Source organism: Arvicola amphibius, chromosome 13 (assembly GCF_903992535.2).
Source record: "Arvicola amphibius chromosome 13, mArvAmp1.2, whole genome shotgun sequence".
Classification (NCBI taxonomy): domain Eukaryota; kingdom Metazoa; phylum Chordata; class Mammalia; order Rodentia; family Cricetidae; genus Arvicola; species Arvicola amphibius.
In genome coordinates this window covers 16,720,349-16,747,870 of record NC_052059.1, presented here as the reverse complement: position 1 = coordinate 16,747,870, position 27,522 = coordinate 16,720,349, and the positions used below count along the sequence as shown (strand labels likewise).

The 27,522-nt window shown below is 41.3% G+C and overlaps 1 protein-coding gene across 1 annotated transcript; it reads right to left on the bottom strand.

Moving 5' to 3' along the window:
• Ednrb (endothelin receptor type B) lies at nucleotides 1–26,911 on the bottom strand. The gene is made up of 7 exons (XM_038310053.1): nucleotides 26,174–26,911; nucleotides 6,716–6,828; nucleotides 6,381–6,585; nucleotides 4,788–4,937; nucleotides 4,511–4,644; nucleotides 3,641–3,749; nucleotides 1–2,569 (listed from the first exon to the last, which is right to left on the bottom strand). Exons 1-7 carry the CDS (start codon nucleotides 26,654–26,656, stop codon nucleotides 2,435–2,437), a joined length of 1,329 nt encoding a protein of 442 aa, XP_038165981.1. The 5' UTR covers nucleotides 26,657–26,911; the 3' UTR covers nucleotides 1–2,434.
• Nucleotides 26,912–27,522: the final 611 nt, after the last annotated feature.

The following is a 27,522-nucleotide window of genomic DNA, read 5'->3' as shown; positions in this document are numbered from 1 at the left end:
TTTGAAATGATTTGAATATTTATTGGTTTGTTCACAAAACAAGGAGTAAGCAACTACATAAGCTGCCACTTTAAGTGACCATAGCAGAACAAAGCACAACTATTTTACATGGCTATATTACAATTGAATGTTAGACGCAACAAACCCAAGTTTTGATAAAAAACAAACAAACAAACAAACAAACAAAAAACAGTGTTCCTTTGGCGGTTGTACATTGTTGATACTGGAAGGTGTTTGAACACCGACCAACATGATCCTAGTAATGGAGGCAAAAATAGGTTAAAATCACTTTTAAATCTTTTAACCTAGAACATCCTCGTTAGCACTGTTTTTATGTGTTGCTATATTAGGCAGCTTGAATATTAGAAAATAGGCTTTAAAGTTATATGGTGGCATGTTTTCTTATCTTGATTTTTTAATTATGCAGAGATTATATTGGTTCTTATCACCCTTTATCTGTATGCTAAAATTTTGAATCAAAAATCCACCGAATGCTATTTATTTTACAATTACTGTATGAATCGTATTCTTATGCCATTTCATAATTTGACAAGATGATTATTGCTCATGAGTCTGATGTTTAGAGGGAAAGAGCATTTGGGTTAAACAAGAAGAACATTAAGATGCAAGGACTTACTACATAGCAATAAAATCGTTCTAAAACTTAATAGGAATTAAAAATACATTCATATTGTGAAAGTAATGGAGACCCATAACTAATTGAAAATTGAAAATCTGGGGTGTCTTTTATATTGAAAAGTAGAAAATGGTGGGGAGGAACCCGTAAACAAGAACTGTGGGTGACTCCTAATAGAGTCCTTGTGGCATGCCAGGTCATTATTTTCCTTTCTTTCTGACCTCATTGTCGTATTCGGGTTTATTGTATTGTCACAGTGGATTTTGGCAGAAAACTGCATTCTTAGCTCATTTTCAACATGTGGCCTGGGTTACTAAAAGGGAAAAAAAAAAGGAAATTCTGTTATATTTTAAGACAAAGTTAAAACTCTTGGGCTCGATTTGTTCCCTGGTCACTCTGAGAACGCTACGCTGTGTTCTGTTGAAGCAGACCCAGGACCTTTGACTTGACTATGACGCGCCAGTGACGAACGCCGGGCTAAGAATGGGACCCTTTCCCCACGGGTTTCCTCCTACCCCACCTCGTTTCCTCTCTCTTGGAGTTCTCTTGGGCATTCTTCACACACTGCTCATCCAAAGTGAACCTACCACACTTAGATTAAGAATGCACAGTGTGGAGCGTTTGCAGTTCCCGAAAGTGCTTTTGCCTCTAAGTTTTAGAAAAAGCACCATGTCCAGATCACCTTTCTATTGGCTATTTCCAGAAAAAAATATATAAAAAATTAGCAAAATAGCTCTAAGAGAGATGGTTAGAGTAACTAATTCCTACGACTTTAAGACATGGTATTTTTAACTATATCGTGCTGTGGACTGTTTTAACCACAGCGTGGCTGGAAGGATGCGCCTTGCTTCTTTGCCATGTGGACAATGCACCGGGCAATTCACATTCTGTCGCTTACCGGGTTCCTGGCATCCCTTTGTCATAAAGATACAAATGCTGGGACCTGCCCTTTGTTAAATCATCTACATGTAGTGCTTATAGCTAAGTATTTACAGATGATGAAACTAATCAAATGGAAATCAAACCGGCTGTAGAAAGACATTTGAAAGAACCATGAAAAATTGTAGGTAGTGTTGTTCTGTTTGGCGTTTTCCTTTCATGCCTGTGAAGGGGATGTTCAGAAGTCTTAGTGAGAGCAGCTCACACATCCCCATTTTTTTCTCTCTGTGACATTTGCTCTTATTGGAATGTAAAGAATATAATGATCCTGAAACATCTAGACTCCATCTCTTTCTTACACCCCCTTCTGATCATTTAAGTGTTTGCAGTGACCTAAAGAGTACACAAAGCACACTGATTTTGCATTTCACATACAATTACAATTTAAGTGGTGTTGACATCATGCACAAAACATTTATTAATGAATTTTTTAAAAAGGTTTCAAATGGAGTAATTGAAACTATATTTGAAACTTTTTTTTCCCTGATGTCACACTTTCCTTTTCTCAGATTCACGTGGCTGGAAGATAAACAGAGGTTCTGAGTGAGCTTGTTTTTCAGTGTAAGCGGCATATGAATACACTGGGAGCTTTCAAGAGCCATGTCGAAGTGCTGGCTAAAAATCTAAGTGCTTTCCCGCAGAGACCTCATTCATTTCATCCATTTCCTAGGCTGTGAACAGCTCATGGAACACCAGGTGTTAAAAGTTACAGCTGTTAAAAATAATCCCCCTTATATTTGTGGAAGCCTTCCTGCAAACACAGTTTCCCATTGGATTTGGCAAAGGTTTTGTTTTTTTTTTTTTTTTCTCTAATGATATCTGTCCAAAATACTGATGATGAGACTGAGCGAATACTCTTCAAGAGGAGCTGTATTTATTGCTGGAACGGAAGTTGTCATATCCGTGATCATTCGCTTTGAACTTCAAGCAGGACTGCTTTTCCTCCAAGGACTGTTTTTCCTCAAACGTTTGGCACCAGCAGCACAAGCAGGACTGCACAAAACAGAACAACTGGTTATGTGTGTACTCAGTCACACGGTCGCTACTCTTCGCGCTCTCTGGCCTCTGACTCTTCTTGTAAGTGTGGGGTTCTTGGTCCCTTTCTTCCCACATCCTCTCATTTCCCCTTAAAATTGATGCGGTTAAGGTCAGCAAGACGGCTCTGTGAGTTGAAAGCATTTACTACTTGCAATCCCTCCCTCCCTCCCTCCCTCCCTCCCTCCCTCCCTCCCTCCCTCCCTCCCTCCCTCTCTCTCTCTCTCTCTCTCTCTCTCTCTCTTTCTCTCCCCATCCCCCCTCTCTCTCTGGTGTTTTGAGACAGGGCATTGTTACATAAATCTGGTTGGCCTTGAAATCACAGAGACCTGCCTGCCTCTGCCTCCCAAGTGCTGGGATTAAAGGGGTCTGCCATTGCACCCAGAACAACATGGCTGACTTTTTACCTGTGTTCTTGGGACTTAATCTTGGACCCTCCTGCAGAGCAAACACTCTCACCTGCCTAGGCATCTCTTAGCCCTTGACTTTATTTCCACAGCCCATAAGAAAAGACAATGAACTTATTTATAACAGACATGGTAGCTGGACAATAATAAAACATCTACCTGGAAGTTTAATGAGGATTCAGAAAACTAGAAATGCCATCTTCAAAAAGAATTTCCCCTCTGTAATCATTTTTATTAATTTGTATTAAAGATTTTATATATGCAAAAAAATAAAAAAAATAAAATATCTACCAAAATCAGAGGGACAGTGCATTCGGCTACGTTCCAATCTTATTTCCCTGGATGACACACATTATCATTGCATGTGATTCTGTCAATCGGAGCAATTCTAATAGTACTGCTAAGTGGCTAAGGCATGGGTAATTACTGATAAGGATTTGCAAACAAATATTTATTATAGTGCTTTTTATACAAAAGTGATACTTAAAAATGTCATATGTCTTGCAACACAGGGAAAATTAGCAATTTGCCAACCTTCTCTAGATAGAAATATTAGTGGTTCTGAAAGCCTATATTTGATGCCAGATCACAGGAAACATTTTATTTTAGATTATTCTCTTACCTTAAAGCAGTTTTTGAATCTTTTGCTCACCAAATACAGAGCGATTGGATTGATGCAGGAATTCAGAGAAGCCAAGTTGATAGCAATGTAGTCCAAAACCAACAAAAAGCTGCAAGAAGCCCAAAATGTGTCTGTAAAAATCATGTTTCCTCAAGTATACATTTAATGTGCACCTTTGTATTTTCGTGAAGAAAACCAAAATCGCCCACACTGAATGATTTGAGTTTAACCACTAGTTTTCTAGTGCAGGTCTCTGTCTTAGCTTCTCTGCCTGCCTTTCTCTCTCTCGCTCAGTCTCTGTCATCTACACTGCCCTCTCCTACCATTACTTCCGTACCAAGGTCTTCTTTAGAAATACAGTTCTCAATTGGAAGTGATGAGGCTTTCGGAAAGGCAGGGTTTGTGTGCATCATGAAGATCTGATAGTATATATAGATGTGTATGTGGATCTGATGCTTTTCGTCTCGCTATTCACTCATCATTTGACATCCTGTGCCTATAGCCCACGGTTTTCTTGCATCCCTTTTACTTATCCATCTAAAGCAGGGGTGAAGGTAAAATTGTGAGTCTTAATGGTCTCTAAGGATAAGAAAATCATATTCTTTCTGCCTGTTAGGGGGACTGATGGGGAGACATCTGAATAGCAATTACATAATTATTTCTGTTTTTCTCTTCTTTTAAAATTTAAGTTAGCATTCAGATCAGTGAGCTCCATCATACACGTGTCCTCACACGTGACTCCTATTCACTCCTCTCCCACAGCACCCTCCCCTCCCCTCTGTCTCATGCTTGTTGGCCTCCCTTCCCCCCAATAGTCACCACTGTTCATGGCACGTGTGTCCCCGTTCCACTGTATTCTATCTTTCTTACCTCAGAAGCTCACATCGGTGTGGATCATTCTCGTCATAAAGAGTGAACTTCAGAATCCTGCTGAGGTGAAGGGGAAGCCAGCAGAGGGCAAATACGAGAACCAGGCAGAAGACTGTCTTGGCCACTTCTCGTCTCTGAAATAGGATCACAAGCCCTTATAAAGCCACTGGTATTCACAGCACATACTCTCCCCAGACAGGATAAATAACAGTATTTACCAAACCAAAGACTCACCATCATCACAGTCACGGCTCACCAGGTCCTTGCATTCTCTTACCTGCTTTAAGAGGTCATTTAAAGCGATCTGCACGCCACTCTTCTTTCTCAGCATTTCACAGGTCATCAAGGTATAAAAGATTGCTGTAATGGCTAGTGGCAAGCAGAAGTAGAAACTGAACAGCCACCAGTCTTTGGCTGTCTTGTAAAACTGTAGGAAAGAGGGAAATTTTATGATTAACATCTTCTTCTTAAAAAAAAACCTTATATATCAAATGTCAACTAAAAACAATGTAAGTTCATAAAAGTAAAATGATATTTGTAACACATCTGTTATGTGTTTCTTGAGTCATATCTATTAAGCACATAGCTAAAGCCCTGAATTAAGTAAAATGACATTACAGGACATATTTCAACTCTTTGGGACAGTATAGTAAGATTTAAGCAAAATTCCTATGTGAAGATAAAACAGTGGATGACCAAATACCTCAAATTTTAGGTACTATTGGTGTTAAGTATGTAAACCCATCACAGTGTTTGGGTGACGCTTTCCCTTGCTAATAAGAGTGTTTAGTGTGAGAAATATGTGTGAACAGACCTACACTAGCCATTTAGATATGTGACGTATACATGTAATGCCAGTTTAGAAAATGCTTGTGTATTTTACTTTTCCTGTGCTTTTTTTCTGCTGCTACTTTTTCAAAACATTAATCAATGCAGCTATATTCCTGCGAGAAAGCATTTTATGTCCTGATGTGGTACTACCCTTTTAGTAAACAACAACCTCATTCTCCATTTCACTTCAGTGTCTGCTTTTTTCTTTTAATTATTATTAAATGCATAGTTCATAAGGTATATATAAGCTTTGTCCATGTAAAATAAAAAATAGTTCAACCTCTTTTGTATTAACCATTCTCTGTTGAAAAAGCTCTTTTTTTTTTTTTTCAGGATAGGGTTTCTCTGTAGCTTTGGAGCCTGTCCTGGAATTCCCATGCTGGCCTCGAACTCACAGATATCTGCCTATCTCTGCCTTTCGAGTGCTTGGATTAAAGGTATGCACCACCACTGCTCGGCTGACAAAACTCTTGTACTTAGGATCTATCTTTTAGGGACTAATATCCCCTTTCTTTCTCTATTTTCTGATCAAAAGTTCTTTAATTGATAGCCAAAATTATATATATATTTATTAATTACATAATATATATTTTATATGTAATTATAAATTAATATACATATTAACACATGAAGGTATGAACGGACAGGTTGGCATTCTAAATCCATACTATCAGGTATCTTCTATTTAAACGAAGCTTAAGTCACCTGTTTCTCTGACAATGTTGGGTTGTCTTTGGTAGGTTATACAACAGTGTCTATCTTCCTAGGACTTTAGGTACAAAAGTTATAAAGCCACAGCCATTCTTGTAGGAATCTGATTTATCTGGATCCCTGCTACCTAGGGTATTCTTGGAGAAGTAATTACCCAGATTCTTGCAGGTGGGGTCATTAGTAATGCTTAACCTCACAGTCTGGGATCCAAACTCTTAATTTATGCCAAAGGTAGTCATAAATCAATAGCTTACCAAGATGGGGAACGAGGGAAAATAGTTAAATATTTATAAGGAAAGTGCAGGAAGAAAAAGCAAAGTACACTTACCTGCATGAAGGCTGTTTTCTGAACCGGAAGAAGCAGGCAGACCCTGAGAGGCTTTTCTCTGTAGTCTGTCTTAATCACATCAAAACCTATGGCTTCGGGGACAGCCAGAACCACAGAGACAACCCAAATTAAAACAATTTCTACGGCTGTCCATTTTGGAACCCCAGTTTCTTTAATTCGACTCCAAGAAGCAACAGCTCGATATCTGAAGATGTAAACAGAGTTATTTTTTAAGCAGGTAGAGAGTTTGATTTTATTGAACTGCGCAGCTTACCTCCTCCGTAACATAGTTATAGGGTGTGTAGGATCACCTTGGCCTAAGAACGAACTCTTACCTGTCAATACTCAGAGCGCATAGACTTAGCACGGTGATCCCCACAGAAGCCTTCTGTATGAAGGGCACGAGCTTACACATCTCCGATCCAAATGGCCAATCTACCACCAGCAGCTGCGTAGAGGACATGAAGTTCTGTTAGTGGGGCTTTCGTGAGGCTGCATCTGAACTCATGGCTTGGTGCAGGTGACTAACAGGCAGGGCAAAAGACTACCCTTTGAAAAGCACCGGTGACCACATGTAAAACAGGAGACTATGTTCAGGATAACACAAGCGCAGCCAGTTTGTGAGGTCATTGTGTGTGGACAGTGGTTTTGTCAGGGTCTCATCAGCAAGGCCTATGACCCCAGTTGCTTAATATTCCTTTAGAAAATAGAACCTGCATATTTCATAAAGCCTCCAACCTTAGGTCATGAGCACATTAAAATTATGTTTATTAAACAGAAAGGAAAATGGTTTTGTGTGGAGAAGACTGGACTGCCCTTGTGGGGAGCACTCTGGAGATACTCAAGGTCTCGTTCTTATCAGTAGTCAGTTCACTTAGCTAACTCAGCCGGAGGAGCCACACGGCTCCCTGAACACACTAGGTGTCTGCCCACTGCAGGGTATTTGGTCTATGGCGTTCTTTACCCCACAGTCTTCTCACAACAGAGAGGCGTGCCTTCTCTCACCTCCTTCAGGTCTTGCTCGGATCTCCTCTCCCCACAGGACCTACCTAGATCACATGGCTACTCCAGCTACTCGCCAGACCCTCCCACCTCTTTCACCCTCCTCCCGGTTTCTTTTTATTGTGGCTCTTACTCTTACTGCCTTTAATCCCAGCACTCGGGAGGCAGAGGCAGGCGGATCTCTGAGTTCGAGGCCAGCCTGGTCTACAAGAGCTAGCTCCAGGACAGGCTCTAGAAACTACAGGGAAACCCTGTCTCGAAAAATCAAAAAAAAAAATATTTTATGACTTGTTTAGCTTTGCTGTCTGACTCTCTGGAATGTGAGACAGTATGAGTTCCTCAATTGCTTCCAATGGTGTCTGACACACTGCAGGAGCTTGGCAAATATTCATGCTGCTAAAACACATAGATACTGAGCAAAAGGATGTGGTTCTTTCTCATTCCATATATGTGTGTGTGTGTGTGTGTGTGTGTGTGTGTGTGTGTGTGTGTGTGTATTTCCCTTTATTGGGCTTCAACATCTGCTATTAAATATAGCCGTTTTCTTTCTTAGACACTGGGTGCCCTATATTGGTAAATGAATCTCTTAAGGTAGACATCTGGTAGACATTCGTGATATTTTGAAAATAAAGAAAAATATTTATAATCTAAGGGTTTTAAAATCTATTTTTTTAAAATAATCTTACAAAAGTGAGATCTGTTCTGAAACACCATTGGCTATTTCTGCCCTTTTACTGATTGTGGTACTCTGATGAGCTTGCCAGGCTTGGCTGATTGTTCTGTAACCTGCACGGGCACCACAGGCTACAGCGTGTGTCTCATTAGGACTGAGATGGCAAGAATGAACACAAGATGGGTTTAATTTCTAAATTGGTTTTGAAAAAGTTACACAGACCCATGGAACAAAGGTTGGGAGACTTTCTACATATATACTTTATGTGGGGGTTTGGGAACATACAGGTCCAGGCACATTCATAGTAAAGGGTGAGCCAATGCAAGTCAGTCATTGGTGTCAGGGAGGTCATAGGAGTGGTGGGGTCTGGCTTAGTCTCTGTCTGACAAGCATCATGTGCTATTTGTTAAGGAACCCTGAATAGAAAACTTCCTTAATTTTTAAAGAAAAATTGCAATTTTTTTTTTTTTTTGGTTTTTTTCGAGACAGGGTTTCTCTGTAGCTTTGGAGCCTGTCCTGGAACTAGCTTTTGTAGACCAGGCTGGTCTCGAACTCACAGAGATCCGCCTGCCTCTGCCTCCCGAGTGCTGGGATTAAAGGCGTGCGCCACCGCCGCCCGGCTGCAATTTTTATATGAAATTGCATAATGAATAAAAGGTTTCAGTTAATTAGCATTTTAAAAGACATTATATGTCTATTAACTAAATAGATTCTACAACATGTATGATAGCTTCTGTATTAGTCCATCAACTCATGATTAGTTAATTAATTTAACCAATGTTTACTGAGTATTCACTACAAATATTATTCTAAGTACAGGGCAGACTACTGGTTCTAGAGCTTACATATAATGAGGAAGATAAAAATACATCAATACTTGAAATGATGTTCAACAGAAGTAGCCCAATCATGAGGGGTGACGGGATGTGAGGTATTTTCTTGATAAGCTTCTCAGTAAGATCTCTCTGAAGAGATAATAGGGAAGTGTAGAGTTGGCTAAAGTAATAAGGAAACCATCCCCGAGCATGCTGGGAAGACAAAAGGTCCTGTGTTCAAAACAAGCCCAGGAAACTAGAAGGGGAGCAGGAAGCCTTCAAAACTGGAAGTGGGTGACTAGCCAAAGAAACAGCAGTTGAAGGTATAAGCATTTCAATGCTTGTTCAATATCCACTTGCAAGGCTCTGAACTGGAAACTGTTACAATGTTATTTTTATTTTTTGGTTAATTTTTAAAAGTCAACTTGCTGCTCAGAATGTGGTCAAGAAAAGAAGGACTTGTACCAAAGTGGTTGTGAGCTGGACAATGAGGTGCCTCATTGTGAAATTAATAAGAAAAAATAATACATATATGTACAATTTTGCTTATATGTATATGTATATATGCACATATATACACATATATGCATATGTGTGTATGATATATATAAAACCAAAAAATAAACTAAACATGTTACATGTGATTTACAAGCTTAGTTTTCACAACTGTACAGTGTTGAATGGTATACCAGATGTTCACTGGTGTTGAAAATTCTGGAACTCTTGATTCCAGAAAAACTTGTGAAGCTACCAGATTTATCCCTGTGACTTCTCATCTTATATAACCCATAGTCATGGCTGGAGGGGATTTGAGGTCTTGTCTTCATCCTTCCCAGTTGTTACTTCCCTGGTTGAGCTTTCCCCGAGCTTCTGTTTCTCTACATTTTTAGTTTGTACTGCGTTATTAGGCGCCCGTCTCTTGGGCTTTGTATAAGACTACAGTGAACCAGTCAGGAGTCGGGTCATCATGGTGAGCTGCTTGGGACATTCACACCAAGTCAAACACCAGAGGAAGTCAGGGGTGCTGTTCGTTCTGGAGATTTCTCAAGATTTTCTTCTCTGCGGGAAAATGTACCTTTGGCACAACACCCTTTCGAGCAGCGATACTTCTAAGCCTCAGTGTGCTTTTGATTTGAACCACTTGTGTGAGCCACCTCACCACTTTGAGGGTTCTCCTTCTTTCCATTTGTATTTGGTTTCTCAGGTTTCAAGCACAGGTACTGTCAAGGCCGTTTGACCCAAGGAGTCTTGCTTTGGGGACCTCGTTTGACCCAAGGAGTCTTGCTTTGGGGACCTCCGAGGCACTGCTGGGTTTCTTCTTTTGTTCTTCTGCAGGAATTGCTGTTTTGTGCTCTGTGTTTGTCTATCTCCATGTCTTCAGCAACCCCAGTTTAGTCCTGAATTGCAGCTTTCAGCTACGGGTTGCACTGCTTTCACTGAGGAGCCCAGGAAAAGAAAGAAAACGACTTCTCTTTGCAACGTTGTTTGCTCTCAGTATACTTCATCCTCTGGAGGAATATGGCTAAAAAGCAGGACCCTCAGTGCTCTCCATGCCCCCTAGCTACTAGAATTGTTTTACAAGGTAAAAGGAAAATAGGAAGAAGTGCATTTTGTAGATGCCTTCACATTATTTTATCAGAAAGAACCTGATAGGTGCAAACGCACAGGTTTGCTTCAGCAGGTCACAACCCCTAGCCTATCCTCCTCAGGCAAAATAGAAAGATGAAGAAGTAACCTCTGTTCTAATTTCACCAGGGCTCTGTCTCCACAAGTTTCCCAAATAGTGCTGCAATTGCTCTGCACTAACTATCTCTCCTTTGGGCTGATACTCAGGTTTTCATGAACATTATATTATCTAAATAACCCCAGCGGCTCATGAGAAAGCAAGACAGAAGAATGGATATGCATATATGTATAATCAGATCCAACAACACTCCTTTTGGACCACACGCAGCTGGAGATTTCTTGGGCAGAATCCAAGTGATATGTAAATAGTGGTAGATCGCTGTGCCTTTAAAGTTACACAGTGCCCATTGACAGACCCTCAACAGAAGAAAAAGTAAATCATCTTCAAGTATAAGAGATGAAACAAAATTATTAGGAGGATCGTTAGAATTTTTGAGGTGTAGCTATTGAGCATAGCAGTGGCTCAGAAATTCCAACCTTGTGGTTCCAGAAAAATAAAAGATAAATATGACTTTGACTAGCCTCACTGCTCCTGAGATAAAAAGAGAATGGCAAGAAGTGAATGGCACCTTAAAAGCTTGCATCTCACATGGAGTGGAAGTTGCTCTTAACGCTTACAGCAGCAGAGGTCTGGCCGAGGATTTGAAGAAATGTGGCAGAAAATGTGGCAGCACTCGCTCAGAATGTTACAGGGAAAATGAAAAGGGTTGTGACAAGAGCCAAGAGAATGAATAAAACTGACCCTTCCCTGGGTCACAATTAGTGCCCTTCAAGTAAGGAAGAAGCCATGGGGGGGACTGAAGACTCCCCTAAACTGAAGAAGCCACGAGAGTGGAAAAACAAGATGAAAGTCCTATCAACAAGGACAGAATTGGAAAGAATTCCCTTTCCTTCTTTCCTCCATTTTATTTATTTTTAAATTTATAGTCTTGCTGTATATTATTTGTAGAGAGTAATGGAGCTGACACTGATATAGCTATATGTGTATAGATTGTACATTGACCACGTCTAGACCTTTCTAATCAGGACCCTCTTCCACCCATGACCATTCTCGTAGCTCAAGTCTCTCTGAATTCTTCCTGCCCTCCACTTCCTTTCCTCATCTCTCGTGCCCACTATACCGTCCTGTAATCCTACAATCTTTACTTAGTGGTTTTTATGTGAGGGCTAAAGGGGTTGCTTTGTGATAGCTCCGGAAGTATGCAAAGTCATAATGTCATCAGGAAATGACACACTTCGAGGAGAATATGGTCTGCCCGAAAGACAGTAAAATGAACCATACTGTGAAAAGAATGACTTCAAGAATCTGCCAAGAAGCCAACCGGACATGGAATAAGGTGTTCCATACTACTTTGTATCAGGTAAGTGTAGCACCTTGGAACAGAATCCAGTTCCAACCATATTAATGAACATAGGAGAGATTATTACTCCAGCTACCCCACCAGAGAGAGACCTGACACTAGGAAGGGGAAACTCAATCACTAGCTACTTAAATTGTTGCTGTTGTTACTGTTATTATTACTATTATTAATGTGTGTGCATACACATGTATGTTTATGCACATCTCCATTTTGGAAGGCATCAGATTTGCTTGAGCTGGAGTATAAGTGGCTATGAGCTATTGCAGGTGCTAGGCACTGAACTCAGGTCCTCTATAACAACACTCAGTGTTCTTAACTGTTGGGAAATCATTTTAGGCCCCATGAAAAAAAAACCTCTTAAATGAGGTCCTATATTCTATTCATGAGTTTGCTTCCAACCAGTTGTTCCCAAAGACATATGTTTGTATTAATTTGAGAACTGCGACTATGTTCTCAAGTCCTGAAAAGAAAAGTGACCTTAAAGCCTTAAACCAGGGCAGAAACTAGGATGTTCTGATCATGGCCCACTTGGATTTTAAACATGTAGTGGTTAAACCTTGAATATAGCACACCCCAGTCAAGTTCACCCCATCACAATCTGATGAACAGCCAACGAGTGGACAAGCAATGTGGTCATAGACATTGAAAACTTCTCTTCAAAATAATTTCTTCAACAGACAATGAGCTGAGACTATCTAATTTTAGCTTCTTTATTACTGTCTTAATTAAGTTTCTTTTAGTTCTGTGAAGAAATACCATGACCGTGGCAACTTTCATAAAGAAAACATTAAAATGGGGTGGTGGCTTACAGTTTCAGAGGTCCAGTCAATTACCATAATGATGGGAGCATTGTAGGTGCAGGCAGATGTGATGCTGGCTACACCTTGACCAGAAGGCAGCAGGAAGTTGACTGAACGTCACACTTAGTGAAACTTGAGAAAATACCACAAAGCCCACCCCACAGTGACACTCTTCTTCTCAACAAGGCCATACCTCTTAATAGTGCCACTCCCTTTGGGGCCATTTTCTCCCACACTACCACAATTACTAACACAGACGCTTGTCTCCAGACATGTCTCTTTATTCTCTTTTGTTTGCTTGTCTTCTGTTGTCTTTGGAACTAATCAATATGTTTACTCTTTACATTATTTCTTTCCCAATCTTGAACTCATTTGCACTGGTATGTCTTTGATCAAGATCTCCTAAAATCTGGCCTAGGCAGATATGTTACTGATTGCTGGATATGTCATCCAAAATCCCTCTTGGTTTATGGCCACACTAACTTCTTGGTTTTATCTATAATTAATTTTCTATGGTTTCTAACTTTATTGGAGCATCTGATAGAATAAAATGGCTATCCAAAGTGACATTCCAAGCAAAGATAACTACCCAAGAGGCCATGTATGACCAGTCCATACTTTATAAATGATTAGTCATTTATTTAATGTGTATGTTTGTGTGTGTGCCTGAATGTATGTATGTGTGAAATGGTTCCTGTGTAGGCCAGAAGATATTAGATACTTTTGAAATAGAGTCAGAGGTGATTTATTGGCTTCCTGATGAGGGTGCTAGAATAGAACCAAGTCCTCTGAAAGGGCAGAATGTGCTCTTAACAATTGACTCAACTCTCTAGTTGCAGAACGTTTTTTTAAAATTTCTCCAGAAAGAGACTTTAGTTCTGCTATAGACTCCGACATAACCTGATCCTGGTTTATAATAAAAATTCTTCTCAATAGAAGTTCAGCTAAATTTTGTGTAAGGCAAAGCCAATATTATGTGGCTCTATCTTTCAGGATTACTTTGATAAGAAAAGTAATTGCACCCTTCTTCTTTGTTTGACATATAGAGGACTCCGTATTCACTATACTCAGGGTCCACAGAACTCCTATTTTAAACCTTTAAAGGTCAATTTATTGGAAGACATATATTATTATGATTGTAAAATATAGGATAATTGAGCTGGAACCCTCTTCCCTGCAGACCAGCTTTCAAAGCTGGAAGGAACTATGTGAGTTTCTGGGTGAGAAGTGGAACACTAGTCTTATCTAACAGTGAATGCTAAGAACTTCAACACCAAAGTGCCAAGCAAGTTGTGCCCACGTGTGCACAAAGAATGATTAGTTAATTAATTAATATATACTTTATATATTTATATTATATAAATGAGAGCCATATATATGAACCAGGTAGTAAGAGTTTTTGGCATAAGATGCTGTCAGTTGGGGTATTCATGGAATCTATCTTGAGAATAGTGAAGCCATGTAGGTGGGAAACTCTGGGCACTTTAGCTCTGACCCAGCTGTGAACTCAGATCTAAAAGATTTGCTACTTGCCTTTGAATAAGAAGAACTCAAATGGCTAGAATGACACTGGTAGACTCTATCTCTTATAAATAATTCAGACAATAACACTTTGTCTAATCATTCTCTTTGGCTATAGATGAATCAGGACAATGCAATGAAATTAACATTTGCACATTTCCGGCAAGGTGCCAGGTGCTTTAGGAGACACTTCACGTTTATTGTATTATTGATTCTTCATGGGAATACTAAGGAACCCTATCTCTGCAATTCTCCTTTTACAGAAGGGAAGTCTGAGGCACTTAGACCTTTATTAGCTTGCTATGACCATTACATACATATCCACACAGTTTATGGTCAGCTCCCTCCCAAAGATCATGTTTATGTACCTCACCTTGGTTGAGATTAGGCTTACTAAACTCTTCATGATGAATAAAATATGGCAATCAGCAAGGCATGTATGTTTCTGAAAAGACAAATGATGACCTCGCCACTCTCTCTGGATTCACTTGACGCAGAGGAGGCCAGCTGCTTTGTTACAAGAACACTCAGGCACTTCTCTGAGTGGCCAACATGGCAAGATTTGAGGTCTCCTAAAACAAAGGAGCAAGGTGGTGACAAGTGTCTGAGCCAGCAAATGCTTGGTCAGCGATTCCCAAAAGCACAGGGTCATCCAGTCTCTTGAGTGCACCCTGGTGAAAACCCACACTGGAGTCTTCCACCTGAGCTGCTTCAAAATCGCTCCTTGACACAGGACAAAAGAACACGGGCTTTACTGTCTAAGCCTTAACACTGTAGGACGATTTGTTCTTCTTCATCCTAACCCTGTCTGGCTCTAGTTAACAATTTACGTAACAGATCCACACCTGCACCCAACTGCATATCTCTAGAGCCTGCTTATAACCACGGTGATATTTGCCTAACAGTCTTTACAAAGCTGGCCTTACAGAAAGAGCAGGTTTAGATTAAATGAAACTGTTTTAAATTCCATAGTTGTATGCAAAATGTCTATCTGCAGCATAAGACTGTGTCCTAAAGCATGTAATGTCATGGTTAACTTTAAATACCTATTTGATTGACAGGCATTGTGGGGTGGGGGTGGGGCTAACACAACCTTAGTTTAGAGTGAAATGGTATGTTTGTTATTAGAAATTAAACTCAGGGCTTGGCTCATGTGAGGTAAGCACCTACCACTGAGGTATATCTCAGGCCCCAAATTAACATTTGAATCTTTGGATTTAGTAAAGTAGATTGCTTTCTGTAACGTGAGTGGGCATCCTCCAATTTATTGAGAGTCTAAATAGAAAAAGAAAGTGCAAAAAGGAAGAATTTATCTCTTTCTTTCCAACCTGCTTAGACTCCTCTTGTTTTCTGTGGTGCTGAACTAGGAATTAAATCAGTGACTCCCTTGGTTGACAGGCTGCTGGGCTCAGATGGAGACAGACTACCATGTTCCAGCTTGTCGATGGTACACAGTGAAACTTCTCAGCTTCATAATACCCTTAGTCAGTTTCCATTCTATATGTGTCATCTATCTATCTATCTGTCTATCTATCTATCTATCTATCTATCTATCTATCTATCTATCTATCTATCTTCATAGTCATCATCTATCATCAGTATCATTATCTACTATCTATCACTTTTCTATCCACTCATCTGTTTATTCTAATAATTTTCATAAAGAGACTTGATTTAAATTTCAAGCTATTTTATTTATATCATAGTCAAACATTTGGATGTTTTAAAATTTTTCCTCCTTTCTCAAACTGTCTCCAAATATTTTAATACTGCCCCTTTGTAGGTGGGTACAGTCATAAAAAGAATCAAGAGGTGTGAGTGTTCAGGCCAACAAGGGGGAAGCATCCTGACCAATGAAAATGAGCTCTACCCTGTGTCTAGGATCTGTTTTTAGTTTGATATTATTTTTGGCTCAGCTGAGACATTGGGCTATTGCTCTTCATACCACTGGGAGGCCTGCAACACAACCTCTGACCCATGCTATCACAGAAGACAGGCAAACATAAACTTGAATCCCTAACAGAGCTGTTCTAGTTCAACAGAGAGATAGTTAGGAGCCTAATCATAACTGAGTGATTACTACTCTCCAGTCTACAGATTTGAAGGGAAAGGGGCTGCAGAGAATAGAGCATTAATTTTCACCGGCCTTCAGTATCTCACACTTTCCTCAATTCCAAACTGGCAGCTGCTTCTCTGAGAGAAGAGGAAAGAGTGCACCGTATTGCTGCCATTATTCTGTAGTCAAGAAGAGAATTTCAGATGGTCTCTAGGATTCTTCCTCTACAAAGCCCCAAATGGACTTTTAAAATGGTGTGCTTGATCCTTCTTCGCTGTTTAGACATTACCCTCAAGCTCTCTAACCCAAAAAGGTAAAGTCAGAAGGTTTTGTGGAGACCCAGCAAAGTCTGAGGCCCTCTGGGAAGGTCCATGTCCCCTGTTGGTGCTCAGCGCAGTCATTCACATGGTCTCCAGTGATCATCTTCAGAAATCAGTCTTTGGCACTTGCTGAGGTTGCAGAGATGTCTACTTCCTTAAAACTTGAGTCTTTATGGAAAACCGGTGAAGCTTGCCAGACGTTTACTCTCAACCAAGACAGAGCTTTTGAAATCTTGTGAGTGAATACGTTTAGATATTTTTAATCATATGTGGAAATTTCACTCTTTCACCAATCATTGGACACTGATACACTCCAGAGAAAAAAGAAGCAACTTCATTTTAAATGCAGCAATAACACATTGCTTATTTTCTATTTTTGTTTTTATCCCTGGGTTTTACCCCTTTAATTACAGAATTTAAATGTTTGACCTGATGTTAAAGATGAATCAAATATGATTTGAAAAAAAAAAAAAAAACCAGTCTTGGTCTGAAGACTCAGTAGACGGAATACAAGCCTAGCATGGTGTGAGGTCCTGGGTTCAAACCCCATCTCAAAATACAAGCCTAACATGGTGTGAAGGCCTAGGTTCAATCCCCATCACAAAAGAAAAAGAAGAGGGTCAGTGTGTCATTTCTACAGAAATTAAACTTACAGATACTTAAAAATAAATTCAGTTCGGATCGATAACATCTCACGGTCAGCATGGTGGGCCAGAGAGCAATAACTCCTTAGCTCTTATTTAACCCAATGGATTTTGTTGGAGATGTATCCTGCAAGCACTGCACTGCGGTGTTTATTTGACAAAATGTTTGTACTGGCCTGTTTCCCCTAAGGCTTGCATGCTTATTCCCCAGCACATTTCCTCAGAGTGATCGAAGCAAACAAATAAACAGTAAGTTGAAAATAGACACCACCAGGCCGATCGTACGAAGTATACTCAGTAATCGCCACTTTTGACTCTCCAATTTACAATCTTTTCTAAGCTTAAAAAGCAAAAGGCATGAGAACTCAAAGTTATTTTAATATCAACTTGCAATATTATTTTTATATTGCATAACTGTTAAACTTTTCTAACAGGATCACACGAGCAGGGAACAAATACTGTCACTAAGGTTATTAAACAAATGCAAAACCACTTCAGCAAGCTTTACATTTTTCATTTCTCCTTTTAATTAAAAATTACATTCTTGGGTAATTAAATGGGGGGGGGGGGAAGAATGTGCTAATTCCCAGCTCATACCAGAAGGAATCAAACCTCCAAAGCCAGGAAATGCCAAAGCGAATCATCTTGTACAAAGAAATGCCCCCTCCCCTCATTAACCACACAAACCATTTCCCTTTCTATAGTCTTCAAACTAGGAGTGCCTGCTGAGCTTTGAGTAAAAATTCCTGTAGATTGTTCTATGGCATCTAGCATGCCCAGAACTGTGCCTGGCACATGGTGGTCACTCATTAAATGGTTGTTGAATAAAACAAGTGAACACATGACTGGATTTGACCATGAGACAGAAATTGAAGCTAAGCCTTGCCATAGTGCTCCCGACCTCATCCTTTAAATATACTCTTTGGAGAACCCAGACGAAGGTGCCTTTGCCTTTGTGTCTTCTGTGTCTTCTACTGAGCTGATCAGGTTCGGGTTCTCTTGCCTTAGGGCTGGGTCCTCTGGATGACTGCTTGATGGAGAGCTGCCTTCTTGTTGAGCTCTGACTTTCCCAGCTGACAGGAAGAGGTGAAAGGTAATCCTTCTCCTCCAGCTGTTCTCCCACTGCAGACCTGTCAAGGAAGTGACTGACACGAAGCAGACTCTGTTGCTTCTCCCTGCGTAGGGAGATCCTGTGCTCTCCTACGGACCAGAGATTCTGGTGCACATGGATGGTAAGAGATGATTTCTGAGGATGGGTTAACAACCCGTAGAAGAAACAACCAGTTGCTTCTGTTCCATGAGCTGGGAACGTATCTTTGAAATGCTTGGCATTAGAGAAGAGCTTTTATTGTATAAGCACCCCAAGAAGGGAAAAATGGGGTGGTTACATTTCCAAACTTTGGGGAAGAAAATCCTCCTCCTCCTCCTCCTCCTCCTCCTCCCCCTACTCCTCCTCCTCCTTCTCCTCCTCCTCCTCTTCGTTCTTCTTCTTTCTCAGTTTCCTTTAGCAGATAAGTTTTATTTTAGGAGGAGTCGTTTGAACTACTGTTTTAATAACATTGGACAGTCTCATTCAGGGACTTCCATGTCTGAACTGCTTTTATTTATACACTGAAAGAACTTACAATACTTTCTAGTTAAGTCCATAGCACTTAAAATACATCTTTACTGTACCCATGTCCTCAGGGACGAGCATAAATTAAAAGGTCTAAGCATTGATCATAATGAAATAGTCTCTTAAACATTAGGCTATGTGGGCTAGAAATATGTGACCAGATATTGTACCAACTGGTGCCCCTCAGTGCAGCACTTAAGTAGATCCCAGTGTGTGCAGTGATACCTGCAGCAGTGTAAAGCAGAGACCCTGGGAACCTGTTTTATCTATTCACATATCACGTGACCAAATAGACTGCTGGCTTTCTGGTGGTAAATAAAGTGCTTGTAACAAATCTCTAGAAATATTAGAGATGTAAAAATACCGAAAATGTTTCTTAGGAGATATTCAAATTTACTTAAATATATTCTACTATTACCACCAACATGAAATTTATTTCTCAATCTCTAACAGGCCAGGAAAGACATTGGATTTGGTCCTTAGCGTGACAAAAGAAAAATAAAGGTTACTACTGTCCCATTATCTGTACTTAAAAGCATAGCCAGAGTTTGTGTTCAAAAGATTTCTTGACACATTATGTATTTTTAAGAAATTCAGCTGGGCAGTGGTGGCGCATGCCTTGAATCCCAGCACTCGGGAGGCAGAGGCAGGCGGATCTCTGAGTTCGAGGCCAGCCTGGTCTACTAGAGCTAGTTCCAGGACAGGTTCTAGAAACTACAAGGAAACCCTGTCTCGAAAAACCAAAAAAAAAAAAAAAGAAATTCAACTAGGAGAAATAACAAAACCATTGGGTTAATTTATCTGAGTTGGACCTCCTAAGACGATCCCCATAATGCCTAAAGAGATTGGAGAATTGGGGTTCTTATAGCCACAGGACTCAGAATGAAGCAGAGACAGAATGAATGTGGCAAAAGATTGTAGGTCATTTCGTACCACAGTTAGGTCCAGCACTGCTGGGGAATTTCTTGTGGGACACTGATAATCTTCTCTGAGATGTCTGAATTCTACAGAACCTAAAAGCTCTTTAAAATCACCGAGTGAGGGGAAGAGGCTGTGTACAGTGTAAACATTCTGAGGTTAGTTTGTCTTCTTTCTGGAATCTGCAGTGAAGCTGAGGCAGGGAGGAGGAGCAGGAGCCCCAATCAGGGGAGACTTGCTTGGGAAAATGCCTCGGTCAACTTGACTGATAAACTTTTGACTCAAGAATGAGCATGGCCAGCCTTGTCTGTCCCTGCTCTCCATTCGCCTCCCTACATTCTCCACCATGTTTTGGTTATTTTCTTGTTCTATGTTTTCACTTGAGAGTCCCCAGGGAAGGAGTGAGGGTGTAATATAAACCACCAAGAATACCGAAGACTTGTGTGGGCCCAGGTGTATTCAGACACAGTCTGGGATGCATCTCCGAACATAGCCAACCCCCTGAAGACTTTGCAGAGCTCTGAAGGAGACGGTTTCACATCATAAATTACAACTAAAATCTTATTTCAGCTCGGGCTTTCTCTGTCAGCACACTCTAAATCACTTAATCATTTATTAGCATTTGACATGTTTCTCTAAAAATAATCAGCTATAGCATATCAGCTACACAAGGATAACCTTATATGGTTTTCCTTGTGAAATGACGAACCGAGTTTCTTGGCCTTGACACAAAGCTTGGCCGTATCATCATTGTGTACAACTATGAAAATATTTCCAGTGTTTGAACAACTCACTCTGTGTGAACAAGGAAAAGAAATAATGTGAAGCCTTTGATTGGTAACTCGCTTTCCAGTATCAAAAGAAGCTTTACCTGGCCCTTTTTAGGGACTTTGATTCATGGGGTCCAAGTGTCAGATCAAAGGCAAACATAGCTCTTACTGCGAAGAGCCCAGTGTTTGCTAAGCATTTTGTCACAGGAGTCTGCAGCCAACCTGTGAAGCAGTACACGGGGGATGTGACGTCCTGAGCTTCTGGGTTACTTGAATCTGCTATTGATCTGGTATTTGGTTTGGCCAACACCCTCAAACAGAAGGGGCCAAGCTTTCTAAGTGGAAAGGCCCCTTGATCTGATGTCCTTTGCATGACAGCACTTCTGCGCAGGCATCCATCTGTTTCTGACAGCTGGACCCAAGATGTGGAGTGCACATAGAGCTGCCAGTAGATTCCAGTCACCCAGAGACAATGGCTTCCCCACATATTAGCTCTTTTCCAAAGAGAATTTGGCCATTTTTTTTTCCTCAAATAAATGAATCTCAAAGATAACCTTGGTTTCATTTTTGGCACAAAATGCTTATGCCATTGAAGTGTCTTTAAACAGCACTAAGATATAACTGAAATATCTCAGTTACTTGAGTGGTAATAAGAGCGCTATTATTAAATTTGGAGGACATACTCTCCTCCCAGGGACACTGAAATCTCTTCTATTGCTGTGTCTACATATATTTCAGCTTTACTGGGAGGAAAACTGTCAGCTCAAAAGTTAGCTCTGAGACTGGTCCCTCAGCGTTTACTTTTCCGATTAATTTTACTCAAAATTGTTTGTAACTTCAGAGAATCAATGTAGGGTGGTGAGAAAAGTGAATTTATTCATAATGAAAATTGATGGTGTCACAAGCAAAATCATAATTATAAAAAAAAGAAGCCTGACTTCCTGCCACGGCCACCTCATTCAAAACTGATTTGCGGGCTCAGTGAAGGACTCCTACATTTTGACTCAAGGCTCTGTGTGCTCCAACACAAGTGATTAAATGTTAAAGATCAGCAATGTCGCCTGTTAGGACTGTGCCTCCACATCTCTCTCTCTCTCTCTCTCTCTCTCTCTCTCTCTCTCTCTCTCTCTCTCTCTCTTTCTCTCTCTCTCTCTTATGGTGGCCTAACAAGTCTTCACAGCAAGACTAACTCACAGCACTCCAGTGCGTTCCTAAGTTAATTTTCACCACTGCACACAGACTGCATTTAGATCCTTATCACAGTAGTTAATAGAGAAAGCTAATGGGGCCTTTCAGGTTACAATCAGGTTACATAAAGTTCAACTTGCATACACAAAAGGAAGCTATTATTTGAGAATTGTATATATTCAGTTATTCTTATAAGAACAACACAAAAATTACACTTTTTAAGTAAAATACATACTAATTTAAAAGTTCATTATTTGCTCAAGAACTTAAACTTTATCCCCAGCGACCTATCAGGTTTTTAAAAATATTGCTGCTAATTCACACCAGTCAAACCATGAACCAGCCGCCCAGTGATAGTAAAGCACTTTAGCACTTTAGTACTGTCAACTCTGTTGCTTTCTACGTAGCTTTGCTACAGCAGTCAGACAGCAGGTTCTTACATGTAACAAAGTAGATGCCTCCATCATTTAAGTGTAAGTAGGAAGTCCATAGTAAGCCACTTGTGAATAAGGAGAGATTAAGCCTTCCACTGGGCATTTCAACAGTAGCTTTCAGTTCAGGTGTCTATACACAGCATGTTGTCATGGGCATGGTGACTCACAAGCATACCACAGATGCTAACATATGCCTATCGACCTAGAGATATTATTTAAGCTAGTGATCAGAACCAACACTACAGTAATAACACAATATCTATCAAAATTTTAAGTACGTACACTCTTTGACTTAGCAATTCCAGTTTTAGGGATTTACCCTTTAAGGTAGCTACCCATATACATGTGTGCAAACTTGGGTGTATGAACTGTGATGTTTAAAGTCATGTTTGTAATGACAAAAGATAAAAAAGAACACTCCAAACATCAACTTTCCTTCTTGTTTTAATACACAAGCACAAACATTCTAATAGCTTTTATTATTTGCTTACTATGACCTAGGCCCAGGGCCAGATGTTATTTGTCTACTTAGTTATCTACAAATTCATGTGACATTGGTATCATATCCTTGTGTCATTTCAAACCATACACTGTGGATGATTGCATTTTCCATGTGTTTCAGCTGTTTTATGTTCTGGAATGTAAGCACAGCCCCATGCATCCCAGTGCAAAGGATCCAAAGGGCTTATTGTTTCACACATAATTTACATGAGTGTTTGAAGTGTTTAGTAGTCTCAGCTTGCTCAGGGTCCTGAAACTCTTCCCCAGCATTCAGCACAGGGTCCTCTTGATAAAGGACACCATCGGGCAGAATGGCTCCAGATGAAAGTTTCTAGGGACCCTGCTCTGTAAAGAAGCATGGCGGAGCATGGTGGGGCATGTGGCAGGGCAGGCAGATTTCCCAAGGTTGTTAGCTCCTTGCCAGAATTCATGTGAAACCTTGCCCACTAAGAATGATTTCAAGGATCGACAGGAGTTGTGACATACTGTGGTTTGTCAGAATTATTGAACTCTGTGTTTACTGACCTTCAGATGAATGTAATAGATCAAGAAGACATTCCTGAGCTGCTAGGGCATATCAATAAAAGGGGCAAGGGACTCTGAATCGCCCAAAATTACATATAGTGGATTTCCAAAGAGAATTTTAACAACCTGTCAAAGAGTTAGAGATTAGCAATTCAAAGCTCTCACCTTGGAGAATATTTAAAACAGCAGTCACAGCTCACCAAAGTTATTCTTTAGGAATGAAAAAGCCAAGTGTCCTAAAATTCTAAATAATATTTTTAAAAAGTTCTATGCTGCCATAATTATTTAGAGGACTGAAATGACTTTTTAAACTCATCATAGATGTTCTAGCAAATAGCTTTTTGAATAGCATCCACTAATAGTGTATATTATAGACTATCTGAAAAGGACTCCCAGACTTCAATTATGACATTTCAAATGAATTCTGAAAATGTTTACCATGTGGCTTACTTAATGTGGTCCTGTGTCACAATTCCACCTATGCAATCAAGCTGAGGTCCGTAGAAAGCTCAGGCTGGAGAAGGACATGCTGGGTTTTTGCATTCTTGATTGTGCTAGGGAAGGTTACAGTTTCTAAGACAAGATAAGCTGTGTTCAGGTCCAGAGTAACCACTTTCTAATAGTGTGATAATGGGCAAGTTACTTCTTCTCCTCTTCAATGACTTAAATCAGGGTTGATAGCAATGCATCCTGTCTCACATCATCCAAGTAATTTAATTAAATCAAATGAGTGCATAGTGCCCAATAAATAGTGGCCACTGCTTTTGCCTCAAAATTAACCACAGGAAACAACGCAGGATTTGTAGGAGTCCATGCCGACACTCATAACTCTGGGACCCACACTGATGATGATGGGTTTCAGACAGATTTTGATGACTAACTGTTTAGTTTTCTAATGACTCATCACTTCGTTTTAGGAACAAAAGCACAGCTTTAGTACTGGGAATCACTCTAGGGCAAAGGATGTAACTTCCCAGGGGAATACTAGTGGGACTTGAAAGGAAACCCGCATACTCAGTCAGACATTCTCAGGTTTATCAGCATAGCCATTTGAGCAGGCAGAAAGAACAGTGGTCTCAGAAGGGTCCTTTTACATCTGGTCTGGCTGCAACACCAGGGAGGAAAATGTTCTCTGCCCCACCTTCCCACACAGCCATTCAATGGCCGGCTGATATAGGGAGGTCTCTAACTTGGTTAAATGTTTAGGTCAATCAAGGCTGCTCCAAACAGAACTTCCACCAACTTTCTGTGCATACCTAGAAAAAAAGAGATCATAATCTCCTCTTTGAAGAGGAATCCCAATTCGGCTATTTTTAAATCCCTCACACTTTCCACTGTAAAACTTCTCAGTTCAGTTTTGAAGAGCTGCACTGAAGAGCTCCCCTCTGCCCCCGTGGGAAGACCTCACTTGCCACTCGTTGAGAAGGAAGTTGGCCACTTCTGATCCCACCAGGGTCGTGACTGTATTTTAGACACTTTCCAGCCTAACCCTCAGAGTTCGTCAAAACGTTTGCTGTCCCAGATCTCAGCAGTTCCTTGTATTTCTGGTAGCACTTCCCTCCAGGGTCTGGATCCTAATCTATGTTCCATCTCTAAGCCTCAGAAATGTCTGGAATTCCCTTAAAACATGGCTACTGGGATGAGGATTCCCAGAGACGGATGAAGGGGAACGCCAAGGGCCGCCTTGTGATAACCACTCCTGTCACTTAGGTTGTGGTGCTCTACGTGACCTTCCCCAACCTAGCACCATCTCTTCTCCTTGCAGAGAGGCCCACAGAGTATGCTCTTATTCCTTTATACTCGGGGTGTTCTTATGTGTGACTTTCTATTGCTAACGATGGGAAGCAGTGGTTCACATTTGCACAGCTCCCAACATTTCTGGCTCTTTCATTTGATCTGTTTCTGTAAGCAGCACAAATTCACCTTTGGTGGCACCAGAAGCCTTACTGGGAAATAGAAGAAAATGAGAGCCACAGGTGCCAGGGTGTGTCCCGACTTCCCAAACCACCCAGAGTCAACACTGACAATGTCTGTGTCCTGCCTTGCTTTCTGAGCCCATTTCTTCTGATAACTGTGGGAAACCACAGCACTGCTAACTACTGGAAATTTTATAGACTTCATTACAGAGCCCTCCTCTGTCTTGTTCACGAAATAAGCAGAGATAATGTCAGGAGGCTTGCATTTGGGAATCTGACATACTGGAGTCTGATTGCCACTTCTGCCTCACAGAGAGCCCTCGAGCATCCTATTAGTCACATGTAAAATGGTAATAACTGTCTACTTGTGGGTTGCTGGGATGGATGAAGGAAGTAACACATTTAATGCAACACTTGGACCTGGACATTTATTCCGTGAAGAACCCCCAAGGCTACTTGCAGCAAGGAATTGCGTTTTACTTACTCTGCCTTTCTTCCAAGCCACTGAATCCCAGAACCTTCCTGGACCCCTACTTTCTGGGTCCTCAAAACAATGCTCTCTAAAATTACCTTGGTCACTAATCATTTGTGCGTTTAAAGATGTAAATTCTGTTTGGGGGAAGATTTGCCTTCCTAATAAACTCCCAGTTTGCAGGAGCATACTTTTAGGAGGCTGTACCTAGAAAAACTGACTTTGCAGCTTGTGATTCTCAACGTTCAGTTTTGTCATAGTCACACAGAAAGGTTTTTTGTTGTTATTTTTTGGGTTTTTTTGTTCTTTTTTTTTTTTTAAATATCTAACTGCAAGCATCTACTTCAGAGTCCCTGATTCAGTGTGTCTGGGTTGGAAACCCCAGTTCTTTCCAATAATAACGAGATCATGGCTCAGAAAGTTACACTTGTCAGTGGCTAAGAAAAAAAACCGAGAAGAAAATCTGGTCCATGGTCACTGCTAGGAGAAGAGGAAGCCCTCCTCCAAACTCCAAATGCTGTTCCACTTACCAACCGCCCCCACACCGCTTGCAGCCCCGCAGATCAGGTGCATTACCTTGTAGACACTGATGGGGATGTCGATGATGATGTGCAGCAGATCTCCCAGAGCCAGGCTGGCGATCAGGATATTGGGACCATTTCGCATGCACTTGTTCTTGTAGATGATTCTCAGCAGCGTGGAGTTCCCGATGATGCCCAGCACGAACACGAGGCAGGATACAATCGTGTTGATGTATTTAAAAGTCTTGTTGATCTCAACAGTTTGTAGGCATGGAGGAGGGAAGGATCTTGCTGAGACTTCATTCACCCTCCCTCCTTTGGTCACCTCCGCAGGTGCTGAGGAACGCGTCAGACTGGAGTTGGAACCTCTCGTCCAGGAGGTCTTAGTGGGTGGCATCATAACCTCTTTAGTCCCCAGAAGAGACGCTGTGGCTTGGGCAGGTGGGAATCCTCTTTCCTCTCCCCAAACCCCCAGCAAGCCACAGGCCAGCAGCAGCGCCACCAAGGCGCGTCCGCGCGGGTTTGCCGGCGGCTGCATGTTACTGCTTGCTCCTGTGGGAGTCCGGTAGCCTTTCCGCTGTTTTCAGTCTGGAGACCAACAGAGGAATAAAGACGACAAGGCACTTTTGTCAGCTACCCCAGCCACGCCTTCGCAAACACGCACGCTAGCTTGGCCGCCACTACCCGTGTAAGAGTAACTTAAGTTTGCGCGCCAATGGGGAACTTGGGCGTGCGCCACCCGCTCGCCCGCATTCAGTCTCCTTCCTGACCCCGCTCGCTGAGTTTTAATCCCCAGCTCCCGGCCCTGCGGCCGCAGACCAGTGGCTGAGGGGCGGAGCATTCTGGCAGGGGGTGTTCCAGACAGGGGAGGTTGGATGTCCCAGGGAAAGAGCACTCGTGTTTGCCGGGAAGAAGCAAGACCGTTTTAGCTTAGTGTGGGGACCCGGAATGAAGGCACCTAGCGGCCAAGGGCATGCGTCAATGCACCCAGCGTGAACTCAGAGAATATCGGCACCAACTTCGGGGTTTCCCCAGTGACTTCGCACAGTCGCTTTACAACCCAATCTCAGCTTGAATCGCTGTTATGGTTAAGTTTTACTTATTTTAAAGTCCCCAAACTACTAAACTAAGCGGGAAGCCTCAGAGCAAGGTCCAGTCTCACAGATTTTAATTTACCAATAAACCTGAATGGTAAGTTACCTTGCACGCATGCGAAGCCAGGCTTACAACCACCAGCAGGGAACCTCCTTCCCCAGGTCCTAGGGGTTGAGGCTCACAGTGGGATCTCAGCTGCCACCCAGCCTGTCTCTGGCTCTGAGGAAAGGCTAAGAGAATGCCAGACAGTGAGTTCTCAGCAGCTCACTGGCTGGGGTCTCCGCTGTCCCCAGACAAGGCCTTTTATTC